The sequence below is a fragment of the Helianthus annuus genome, chromosome 6 (assembly GCF_002127325.2).
Source record: "Helianthus annuus cultivar XRQ/B chromosome 6, HanXRQr2.0-SUNRISE, whole genome shotgun sequence".
In the NCBI taxonomy this organism is placed as follows: domain Eukaryota; kingdom Viridiplantae; phylum Streptophyta; class Magnoliopsida; order Asterales; family Asteraceae; genus Helianthus; species Helianthus annuus.
The window spans coordinates 109806039-109817942 of NC_035438.2; the positions used below are offsets into that span (position 1 = coordinate 109806039).

The 11904-nt window shown below is 32.4% G+C and overlaps 1 protein-coding gene across 1 annotated transcript; it reads right to left on the reverse strand.

The window, feature by feature from the left end:
• Window positions 1-3946: 3946 nt before the first annotated feature.
• LOC110865665 (3-isopropylmalate dehydrogenase, chloroplastic) lies at window positions 3947-11440 on the reverse strand. Its single transcript, XM_022114991.2, has 11 exons — window positions 11145-11440; window positions 10838-10967; window positions 10626-10737; window positions 6710-6785; window positions 5843-5931; window positions 5670-5756; window positions 5471-5587; window positions 5209-5316; window positions 4995-5048; window positions 4769-4921; window positions 3947-4219 (listed from the first exon to the last, which is right to left on the reverse strand). Exons 1-11 carry the CDS (start codon window positions 11347-11349, stop codon window positions 4145-4147), a joined length of 1206 nt encoding a protein of 401 aa, XP_021970683.1. The 5' UTR covers window positions 11350-11440; the 3' UTR covers window positions 3947-4144.
• Between the last annotated feature and the right edge of the window lie 464 nt (window positions 11441-11904).

The window sequence follows — 11904 nt, forward strand, 5'->3', positions numbered from 1 at the left end:
CTAAATTTTTTGGCACTTTTAACGAATTTAAAATTTATACTAAAGTTGTATATAAGTTCAATGTCATTATGAACATACCTATTTTGTGAGGTATAATAGAAGTAAGATTGCATACATAATATCGTTATAAGTTATTAAAATTTTCAAGTGATAATTCCAAACCATGCTTCAATTATTATTTTTCTCACATTAATTTCATATTTTTTATATCTAAATATTTTTTATATCTATTATAGTGGTCAGTAAAATGTCTTTTCTCAACTATCTTATGGGTCGTTTGTTTTATAATTTTTTTTAAGTAACTGAAATCTAAACGGAATTGAAATTTGATGGAATTTGATTAAATTCCATTTAAATTTATATTGTGTTTCGTTTTTAAATTAATATATGGAACTAGATGAAAATATGGTATTTTTGGTACTTGACTAACGTTACATCGAAAAGTTGAAAAACTTGTTTGGATTATCTTGATGTTGAATGGTTAATCGTCGTCGTTATCAATAGCGGGTTAGAGTTTAGTTTCTTTTCTTATACCATTGTACACACGTGTATTCTGATTATTGGTACAATGTTTAATGCAATGTACATTTCTAATTTTAACGCGATATACACATGTGTATAGCGTCTGTTTTTGTGATATCTCCGAATTTTTTGTGTATTGAATGTGTAAGGTTGTTGATGTACACTTGTGAATTATGCAAAATATTAGTTGCTGAGTTTTTTTGTGCTATTATAGGAGATGTCGTAACGAGAAAAGTGGAGATGGAAGGTCGATAAGGATGATACACGTATGAGGTCGATAAGGATGATTCACATATGTTTGTTTGCTTGGTCGATAAGGATGATTCAGCATACAACGTGGCGAATAGTTGTAAAAGATTATGTTTTTTGTTTTTTCGATTATGTTGGGTTTATTGTTTCTACGAAACCGGAACTTGTAATTGTATGTTTTTTTGTTTGGTTTGAAAAACATTATGGAACTTGTAATTTGTTAAATATAAAATAGTTTTACATGTATTGTTTCTATGCATGTATTATGTAGCTAATTACACATACGTATGATGCTGAGTACACATGTGTACTGTTCTATTTATATCCAAATACACATGTGTATATCGTTGAAATATGAAGGTTACGTGGATCTTAAAAATCAAAATTTGAATTCTGGTGATGAAATCTGAAATAAAAATTAAAATTGAAATATGGTGATTTGTTGTTTTTTTCATAATTATCTTATTAATAAATAAAACATAATGTGGATAATGAATTTAAAATAGGAAAGATGTAACTTAATTCAATTATTAAAATAATGATTTAAATCTAATTTTTTATATAATTACAATCCTACCCTTAACAACTAAAAAGGAAATCAAGGGTCCAGATTTGTTCACGCAGTTCACTCTTGGGAGGTAGTTCACGCTGGAACCATATATATATATATATATATATATATATATATATATATATATATATATATATATATATATATATATATATATATATATATATATATATATATATAGGATGAGGATCATTACAGAACACTAACTATTATGAGAACAAAAAGAACAACTCTAAAACACTAAATTTTGGGATTTAAGTTTCATGTTTTTTTAAATTTTATGTTTCTTACATTCATATGTGTATTATATATACATAAAAAAACCATATTTTTTTACCTACACGTAGCTTACATACATGTTGGTAATTTAACCTACACATAACCTACATATGTGTAGGTTATAGAAAAAGTGAAAATTTTCCATTTTTTTTTTTGAATTCTAGTGTAAGAAACAATAAATCTTATATTTGCAAAATTTTCATTTACTTTTTAAGTTTTTAGGATTGGAAAAATAGGTGATTCACTGTTTTCTGCGTGTTCTCGCAATATTTTGTGTTCTACATAGAACCTTCCCCTATATATATATATATATATATATATATATATATATATATATATATATATATACTTACATTATATAGGGGAAGGATGTATAGGAAACCCACTTTAATTTAGAAAACCCGGGAAACTCAAAGCTCCCGATGTTTTTTTTTTTCTTGAAAAAATTTACACATGTTATATACATGTTTTTAAGGGTTTTGGGTAAAAAAAAATCAAAAAAGCGCCGACTAGATATTTTTTAAAAAAATAAACAAGTTTTGGTGTAACACATGTTACATTCATCTGACATATCTGTAACATGTGTTACACCAAAACTTGTTTATTTTTTTTAAAAATATCTACTCGGCGCTTTTTTGATTTTTTTTTCCCAAAACCCTTAAAAACATGTATATAACATGTGTAAATTTTTTCAAGAAAAAAAAAACATCGGGAGCTTTGAGTTTCCCGAGTTTTCTAAATTAAAGTGGGTTTTCTATAGATACTTACATTATATATATATATATATATATATATATATATAGGGGAAAGATAAATCGAAAACCCAAATAAACCCTATGTAACATTTTTATTTTTTTCTAAAAAAATAGGGAATGTAATATAAATGTACACGGACCTATTTACGAAAAAAAATGTAAAAAACGCTTACTATTTTTTTTAAAAAAAAATGTTGAAAATTTGTATGTTACATTTTTTTTGGAGATATATATTATGTAACCTGAAATTTTGTAACATTTTTTAAAAAAAAACTACTTGGTGTTTTTTTGTTTTTCTTTTTTAAAAATGTTCAAATATATGTATATTACATTTCCTATTTTTTTAGAAATGTTTCTTGAGTTTACATGGTTTTTTTACAAAGGTTTTCCGAGTTTTCTCAACTCAAGTGGGTTTTCGATTTATCCTTCCCCTATATATATATATATATATATATATATATATATATATATCATCATCATCATCATCATCATCATCATCATACTCAGTAAATCCCACCACTAGCAAAGCTAAGGTAGGGTCTGAGGAGGGTAAGATGTAGACAGCCTTACCTCTACCCTGTAGGATAGAGAGGCTGCTTCCAGTGAGACCCTCGGCTCGATAGTAGTTTTGCATCAAGCCTTGGACATAAGGCACATAACACTCAGCAATTGAGACAACTGCCGATTAGTGCATGTACCCCCTTGTCTTTCGGCTATCAGCGCCACCACATGATGCATGATTAACCATCCCCCTCTTTTAACGTTATTTTCACGAAATTAGTAAAATAATGTTAAAATTATATATATATATATATATATATATATATATATATATATATATAAGTATCTATAGAAAAACCCACTTTAATTTAGAAAACCCGGGAAACTCAAAGCTCCCGATGTTTTTTTTTCTTGAAAAAAATTTACACATGTTATATACATGTTTTTAAGGGTTTTGAGCAAAAAAAATCAAAAAAGCGCCGAGTAGATATTTTTAAAAAAAATAAATAAGTTTTGGTATAACACATGTTACAAATATGTCAGATGAATATAACATATGTTACACCAAAACTTGTTTATTTTTTAAAAAAATATCTACTTAGCGTTTTTTTGATTTTTTTTGCCCAAAACCCTTAAAAACATGTATATAACATGTGTAAATTTTTTCAAGAAAAAAAACATCGGGAGCTTTGAGTTTCCCGGGTTTTCTATACATCCTTCCCCATATATATATAGGCTAAAGATAAAAAGAAAATCACTTTTATTGAGAAAACCCGGGAAACTCTAAGCTCCCGACCTTTTTTTTTTTTTTTTTTACACATCAACGCAATGATGAATAGCTTGAATTTACGTTTGAGTTTAAGATCACTTAAAAGATGATCATTATAAAGCCAATAAAAAATATATATTTTATAAACTAAAACAAAGTTTAAATAACAATTAAAGGTTTAAAAATAGCATATAGTTTGTTTTTAACATTTTATAAATTGTTTGTAAGCCTAAAACTCCTCTGTTAGTTCAATTTACAATTAAGAAACATAAATCCATCATCCATGCATGAAAAACAAACTAAGAAAACAGGAACATAATATCTTAATCCCCATTTATTCATAAACACATAAGAGCTCCCATCATCATGTTACATACAACAAAATCTCAAAACTGAAATAAAGTTAAAAAGCTCGTTAAACTAACCAGAGATGTTCGTTCATGTACTCTCGAGCTAACCTCTGCAATTTTCTTGAACGATAAGAACCGGCTGGCTATATTAAACTGATGCAGGTGTCTTTGTATCCACAGACTTCAACACTTGTTCACCCATCTCCTTGCATCCAACCAATTTCTGCACGAGAGTGTAATTACAATCAATAAACACAAGGAAAAATTACAAGTTTTGTCCTTTATCTTTATACCACTTTTCAGGTGGTGTCCTTTTTAACGAATGTTGACAGGCGGTGTCCTTTACTAGGTATTTTGTTGCAAATTTAGTCCCTTACACCCAACCCAGTTAAAAAACCCTGTTAATTGTTGACAGGCGGTGTCCTTTACTAGGCATTTTGTTGCAAGTTTAGTCCTTTACCTAGGTATTTTGTTGCAAGTTTAGTCCTTTACACCCAACAATTAACAGGGTTTTTTAATTGGGTTGGGTGTAAAGGACTAAACTTGCAACAAAATACCTAGTAAAGGACACCGCCTGTCAACATTCGTTAAAAAGGACACCGCCTGAAAAGTGGTATAAAGATAAAGGACAAAACTTGTAATTTTTCCTAAACACAATATCATTCATATTTTTGCATCAAGTGATATTTTCTATAATGTATAAACCATTTCAAAGAATGCATGGAGACCCTTAAATAATGACATAAATACCCTTGAGAAAATAAGTACATACGTTTCCATCCGAGTAAATGTCACCCGTACGGAATCCTCTATCTAAAGTATTGAGCACAGCCAACTCAATCCTCTCAGCTGCTTTAACTTCACCCAAACCGTATTTCAAAAGCATTGCAGCACTCAGTATGGTTGCCAATGGGTTTGCTTTATCCTGCACAACAATATTTCCATATTCAATAATTAACCAAAAAATATATATATAACAAAATTCAAATGATAAATACCTGTCCAGCAATATCAGGAGCAGAACCATGAATGGGTTCAAATAGTCCAGGACCCTACATAGAAAATACAACAAAAAAAAAAAAGATGACATTTCAGGCAAATTAACTTCAGTATGTTCAAATAAATAGTTTTTTTGGTTCTATGAAGTTGTGCTTGTGGGCCCCATTAGTTAAACAGGTGAAAAAAGAGTACAAATCAATTAAATGAGATTACCGATTCCCCGAGACTAGCGGAAGGAAGCATCCCAATACTCCCGGTGATCATTGATGCCTCATCTGATAAAATGTCACCGAATATGTTGTTTGTAACTATTGTGTCAAACTGCAAACAGATGAAGATAATAATATGAGTTAACTTTGTAATTCAGCCAAAACTGCAATTTTGACTAATGGTCAGATCAATCCAGGTTATGTTTGGGTCAAATGGGCAAAATGTGTATTGGGTCAACCTGTTTTGACCCGTTTCAGAAAATTACCTGTTTGGGATTTCGGACAAGCTGCATGGCTGCGTTGTCAACATACATGTGGGTGAGTTCAACATCCGGGTATTCTTCAGCTATTGCTATTACTCTTTTCCTCCAAAACATAGATGCCTGCGTATTTGTACCCAAAAAAAATTAAACTAAAATACTAAATCAGGGAAGAGAGCAATAAAAAGAAAAAGAATATTGGTACCTCGAGGACATTTGCTTTGTCAACGGAACAAAGTTTGCTACTGCGTTTACGAGCCGTCTCAAATGCAATGCGAGCAATGCGGTCAACCTGGTTAGGATAAAAAGAAAATCTCATTTGAATTACTTAAAATGAACGTCGTAACCTCGTAGATATTCAAGATTGAGAAAAGTAACCTCGTAGGCCGCATAAACCTCGGTGTTGTACCCAATATCCTCACCATTTTCATTGGTTCCAAATCCCCTTGGTTTTCCAAAGTAGATACCTTTAACAAATATAGATACCTTTAACAAATAGTTAGTTGGTAATGCAATATTTGAGAAATTGACTCGTAAAGTAGTAGATAATAAATAAACTAGGGATGTGAATTTCTGACACGACCCAAAAACACGACACGAACCTAACACGAAATTCGCGGGTTTAGGTTTAGTCTAAACGGGTTCGGGTCAGTTTCGGGTTGAACCCGTTTAGGTTAACGGTCGGGTTCGGGTCAACCTGGTCAGGTTGGCGGGTTAACCCGTTTTAACACATTTACATTATATTATATTTTTTTACAATATATTTTATGTTAGAAATTAAATGGATATTTATTTTATGCCATAATTATAACTTAAAAAGAGATATTAACATAAGATTTTATAACTTAAATATAATTGTGTTATATGAATTTGCGTTTTTTAAGTAAATTTTAATTTTAATATATTAAAATCAGAAAAAATTAAAAAAATTCGGGTTGAATGGGTCGTGTTCGGGTCAACCCACAAAACTTCGGGTCGTGTTCGGGTTCGTATGTATAATACGATTTTCGGGTTCGGGTTTATGTAAAATTTTCGGGTTCGAGTTGGGTTGAACCCGCTAACCCACGAACACGACCTGTTTAGCACCCCTAAAATAAACAGATACTAAAAAGAACAGCTGCAGTTACTAAATGTCCTCTAGACACAAACGATGCCGATTATTGGTGAAGAGAGATTGAGAAAAACACATTTAGACGCAATTATATAAAAAAAAACCTTAAAGTAGATTATATATTGTAGGCTCACCTCCTGTAAGTTCCCTCACAACCATCAAGTCAACACCTTCGGCGACTTCTTTCTTTAAAGTTGAAGCATCCACCAACTGAAATGGTGAATCAAACCACAGAGTCAGCTATCATAATAACAACAGCAGTTATTTTTGCCATATAAATATTTGATTAATCAGCATTGTAAATTTGTCTCATCAGAGTGTTTTTTTTTTTATTTGTTCAATCTGTGAAACTAATCTTTGACAAACTCTCATGTCTCTTTTCAATTCTTCTCTTATTTATCTCTAAAACCACTTCCGCTAAACAAATTTGTAGTTGGTGTGTATTGTTGAATTTTTTTGCAGATGTGGGTGGTTCAGAGTAAACAAGAGAGATTCTAGGTCAGGGGCGGCCCTGAGGGTGTGCGGAGAGGACCACCGGCCAGGGCATGAGATTTCGAAGGGCACATTTTACCGAAGATGCTCGGAGTGATGCGATTGGAGCTTTGGCCGGAGTATGGCTTTTCGGGTGTTATGGGTTATCGGATTGAGTATGATTCTCAACGTTTTAAGGGATTAAACTCGAATGTTAGTTAAGATAGAGATGGAGATAAGTGTTATCATAAAAAAGTTGGTTAAAACGAGTGGATTAAAGACCTTTGAGGTTGCCGGAATTCCAATGAAACCGCCGGAGAAGACAATCAGAAAGGCGGCTCTTTTTTTGCAAGTTTTCGTGATTCACACAAATGGTCCCTACAGTTATAATTATTTACAAAACAGATTTGGAATTTAACTTATGTTTTGTTTAACTTTACAAAAAGTCAAGTTTACTCCTTTACTTTTTTTTCCGTTTTTGGGTGTGTTTTTTGGATTGTTCTTGTTATACTTTCATGGGGCATGTCCTATGATTGAACTAGTGTAGACTCTCTACACTACTTGTTTTATTTGGTTGTGAATATACAGAATCACCGGGGTAACCCTTTACCCAAAAAAAAGATTTAGAAAAAGAATGTTTTTTTTAATTAAATACCAATTTATAAATTTTATTATTTAGACGTTAACTTAGTTTGTTAGAAATATTGTCGATTATTTAGGCGTTAATGGTTGTATAAAAATTAGTTTACATTATATATTTAGCTAAGGCCTAAGGGCACATTTTTTCAAGCTCGAACAGGGTACATGAATTCTCAGAGCCGGCCCTGTTCTAGGTGGGTTTAGAAATTGTGAGTAAACATAGGTACCTCGCTGAATCAAACAGCGATGTTCAAAACAACTTTGTGCAAAAGCTGAAGAACACTGCCAACATTCTTTTTGTCTTAAACATCGCTGTTTAAATCAGTAACTTTACAAGAACATCCCTGTTTCAACAGCATATGTTATAAACATCGCTGTTTCATAAACTACTTCAAAGACATCACTGTTTGAAACAGCAACTTTATAAAGAACATCGCTGTTTCAGTTGCATATGTTCTTAACTTCGTTGTTTCATATAGAAACTTTATGAACTTCGCTGTTTGATCTAAAGAGGTTCTGAAAATGACTGAAGAACATCCCCGTAATACAGAAAATTCTTTATCGTTTTTCACAAAATGTTTAAAAATGTCTAAAACGGCCACTTTGGGCCACCATAACTCCGTAGTAGTAGCCCTTCGCCCGCCCCGGTTAACGGGATATCTAGACCCCGGGTGAGTGACCGGGAAAACATAAGCCTTTTGGTCGTCGGAAGCCGTTCCCTACCGCAACCCCCCCCCCCCCAATTAAAACCAAAGTTGTCGTTTTTCACACATTGTTTAAAAATGACTAAAACGGCCACTTTGGGTCACCGTAACTCCTCCGTAGTAGCCTGTCGTCCGGCACGGTTAACGGGATATATAGACCTTGGGTGAGTGACGGGGAAAACATAAGCCTTTTGGTCGTCGGAAGCCGTTTCCCTACCGCAAACCCCCCATAAACCCAAAAGTTGTCGTTTTTCACACATCTGAAAACAACCCATTGAAGATCGGATTTTTCATTCAACACATAAACAACAACGTTGTGTATTTATATCCTTAAAAAACAAACAAATAACGTTGCCGATTATTACTATAGCCTCAAAAAACAAAATGATCTATGAATGAATCGAGCTTCGAATAATAAAACCACCAGTCACTTATAAATTCTTTAACTTCTTCTAAGTATTAAATTCTCAAACAGCAAACTTAGAAAAGTATAAATATAAAACAGCGACCTTCAAATAACATCTTTATTCGAAACAGCGACTTTCCGAAAGTATTATAATCAAACAGCGACTTTGATGGAAAATCGTTAATTGAAAAAGCAATGTTATGAAAGTATATGTATAAAATAGCGACTTCAAATAACACCTTTGTTCGAATCAGCGATGTTCGGAAAGTAGCAAATTCTCTCATTTTGAGTGTAGTGTGTTGAGTGGGGACTGAACCAGCAGCTTCTAGTAGTTATTAAGTGCCAAGTAGGCCTGTAAACGAACCGAACGTTCATGAACTGTTCGTGAACTTGTTCGGCAGGAAGTTCGTTTATGTTCGTTTATTTAATAAACAAATGAAAACGAACAAAAAATTTTGTTCGTTTAATTAAATGAATGAACATGAACACACCTTGTGTTCGTTCATTAATGTTCGTGAACGTTCGTTTATGTTTGTTCATTTATGTTTGTGAACGTTTGTTTAAACTTTAGTAAATACACAAATAGTTATATTCATATGAATATTAGCTTTTCTAACTACTTATATAAATATAACTAATTAGTAATTAAGTTTTCTAGTAAAAAAATGAAATTTTAAAATTTTTCTTAGATCGTTACTTAATATTTATATAAAAACCTACTTAATTTTAGCATCTATGAACCCAAATTTATAGGCCTGTAAACGAACCGAACGTTCATGAGCTGTTCATGAACTTGTTCGGCGGGAAGTTCGTTTATGTTCGTTTATTTAATAAATGAACGAACACGAACAAAAAAAATTGTTCGTTTAATTAAATGAACGAACATGAACACACCTTGTGTTTGTTCATTTATGTTCGTGAACATTCTTTTATGTTCGTGAACGTTTGTTTATTTACGTTCGTTTATGTTCGTTAAAATTTTATTAAATACCTAAATAGTTATATTTATATAAATATTAGGTTTTCTAACTAGTTATATAAATATAACTAATTAGTATATCTATGAACCCTTATTTAGATTTGTTTTCGGATGAAATTTAATATATTAGACTTATTTCTTCAATCACGTTAATTTATGTTTATTCAAATATGTTTAGTAAATTTTTTTATGTTCGTTTATGTTCGTGAATTGTTCGTTTAGGCTTAAACGAACGAACATAAACGAACACGAACATGCCCGATTTCTTAATGAACGAACACGAACAAAAAAATGTGTTCGATTATATGTTCGTGTTCGTGTTCGTGTTTAGTTAAAGTTAAATGAACGAACACGAACATGCCTATGTTCGTGTTCGTTCGGTTCGTTTACAGGCCTACAAATTTAGATGTGTTTTCGGATAAACTGTAATATACTAGACTTGTTTGTTTGTGTTCACTAATGTTAAATTGTGTTTGTTTATATTTGTTTAGTTACGTTCATTTGTGTTCGTTTATGTTTATTCAATCATGTTAATTTATATTTTTTTATGTTCGTTTGTGTTCGTGAACTGTTCGTTTGGGCTTTAAACGAACGAACATAAACGAACACGAACATGCCCGATTTCTTAATGAACAAACACGAACAAAAAAATGTGTTCGATTATATGTTCGTGTTTGGTTAAAGTTAAATGAACGAACACGAACATGCCTATGTCATGTTCGTTCGGTTCGTAGGCCTAGTGCCAAGTATTTTGACAAGATCTAACTGTTATGAGCAAGTAACAACTTCAAGGCTTACTATGAGCCTTAAGTTGACAAAATCTAATCAATAGATGTTTATGACTGGCATACCTGTGGTAGAACAGATGCCGGCCTCAAATTGGCAAAAACTTTAAGACCAGCTCGAAGCTGAAGCAATCCGGTCTCGGGCTTCAAATGTTTTTCATTTTTATCCCACTTATACCTTGAAAACAATCAATCCAATAATACTACATTATTTCAAACTCCAATCCTTTCATTATGTGCAAATTCAAAACTAGTAGCATAATAATAATAATTTTCACCCGCCAATAGCGCCGAGAAGAACGGCATCAGACTGCTTGGCAGTGGAGAGTGTTTCCTCTGGTAACGGAACTCCCGTCAAATCCAAGGCGGCTCCTCCCATCGGCATCTCCTTGAACTTAAATTCAATCCCTAGCAAATCATATCAAACCAGTTTAGTATTTGCCTCAAATACATCCAAACTATATAAGGTCACATGGCGGTTTGTAAAATAAAAATAAAAAAGAAAAAAGAAAAATCCAATCCCTACAAAATGAAATGACTGATGACTTACAGGAACTGTAATAGCGATTGAATCTATAAATTTACCTTCGAGTGAGCCAGCGAGATTGAGGACGTTTTTGGCGACAGAGATGACTTCGGGGCCGATACCATCGCCGGGAAGGAGAGTAATGTTGTAGCTTTTGGCGGAGGAGGAGCACCGGACTGTGAAGGGGCGTGAGTGGTGTTTGGGGATGGACGTTGAGTGTAATCGAAAGGGGGTCAGGTTGATGAGTTGCATTGAAGCCGCCATTGATGATGCTGAAAGAAAGAAAGAAACAAAGAAAGAAAGCTCTCGTTGAATGGGTTAGGTAGGTGCCGATATGAAACCTAAAAACAGGAAAAAGAAAACCAGAGAGAGGCATATACTAAAATAAAACTAGTAGGTGGCTGCGCGATGCGGCAGGGGCGACACCTATAATGTTTTGCAATGTTCGATCAACTGCCTCTATCGCCTGACGTTTCGCCATCGATGCCTCATCCCATATACTAATTAACTTGGAGGACCTAATTAGTTGATTTATAATTCCTAAAATTTTGGGACATAGTTTACTATTTATCTACTAAATATCGTAAATTAGTTAAATAATTCCTAAAATTTTGGGATATAGTTTACTATCTATCTACTAATATCGTAAATTAGTATTAAATAAATACCGTAAATTAGTATTAAATAATTCCTAAAATTTTGGGATATAGTTTACTATCTATCTACTAATATCATAAATTAGTATTAAACAATTCCTAAAATTTTGAAACATAGTTTATCTTCTATCTACTAAATATCAAAGTTTTGTTTTGTTATAAA

Coding starts and splice junctions, on each gene's coding strand:
- LOC110865665 (XM_022114991.2), bottom strand. CDS start 11,349: ATGGCGGCTTCAATGCAACTCATCAACCTGACCCCCTTTCGATTACAC. Junction 6,786..10,625: donor CGGCATCTGTTCTACCACAG/GTATGCCAGTCA, acceptor TCACCATTTCAG/TTGGTGGATGCTTCAACTTT. Junction 4,220..4,768: donor ACATTTACTCGGATGGAAAC/GTATGTACTTAT, acceptor ACTCTCGTGCAG/AAATTGGTTGGATGCAAGGA.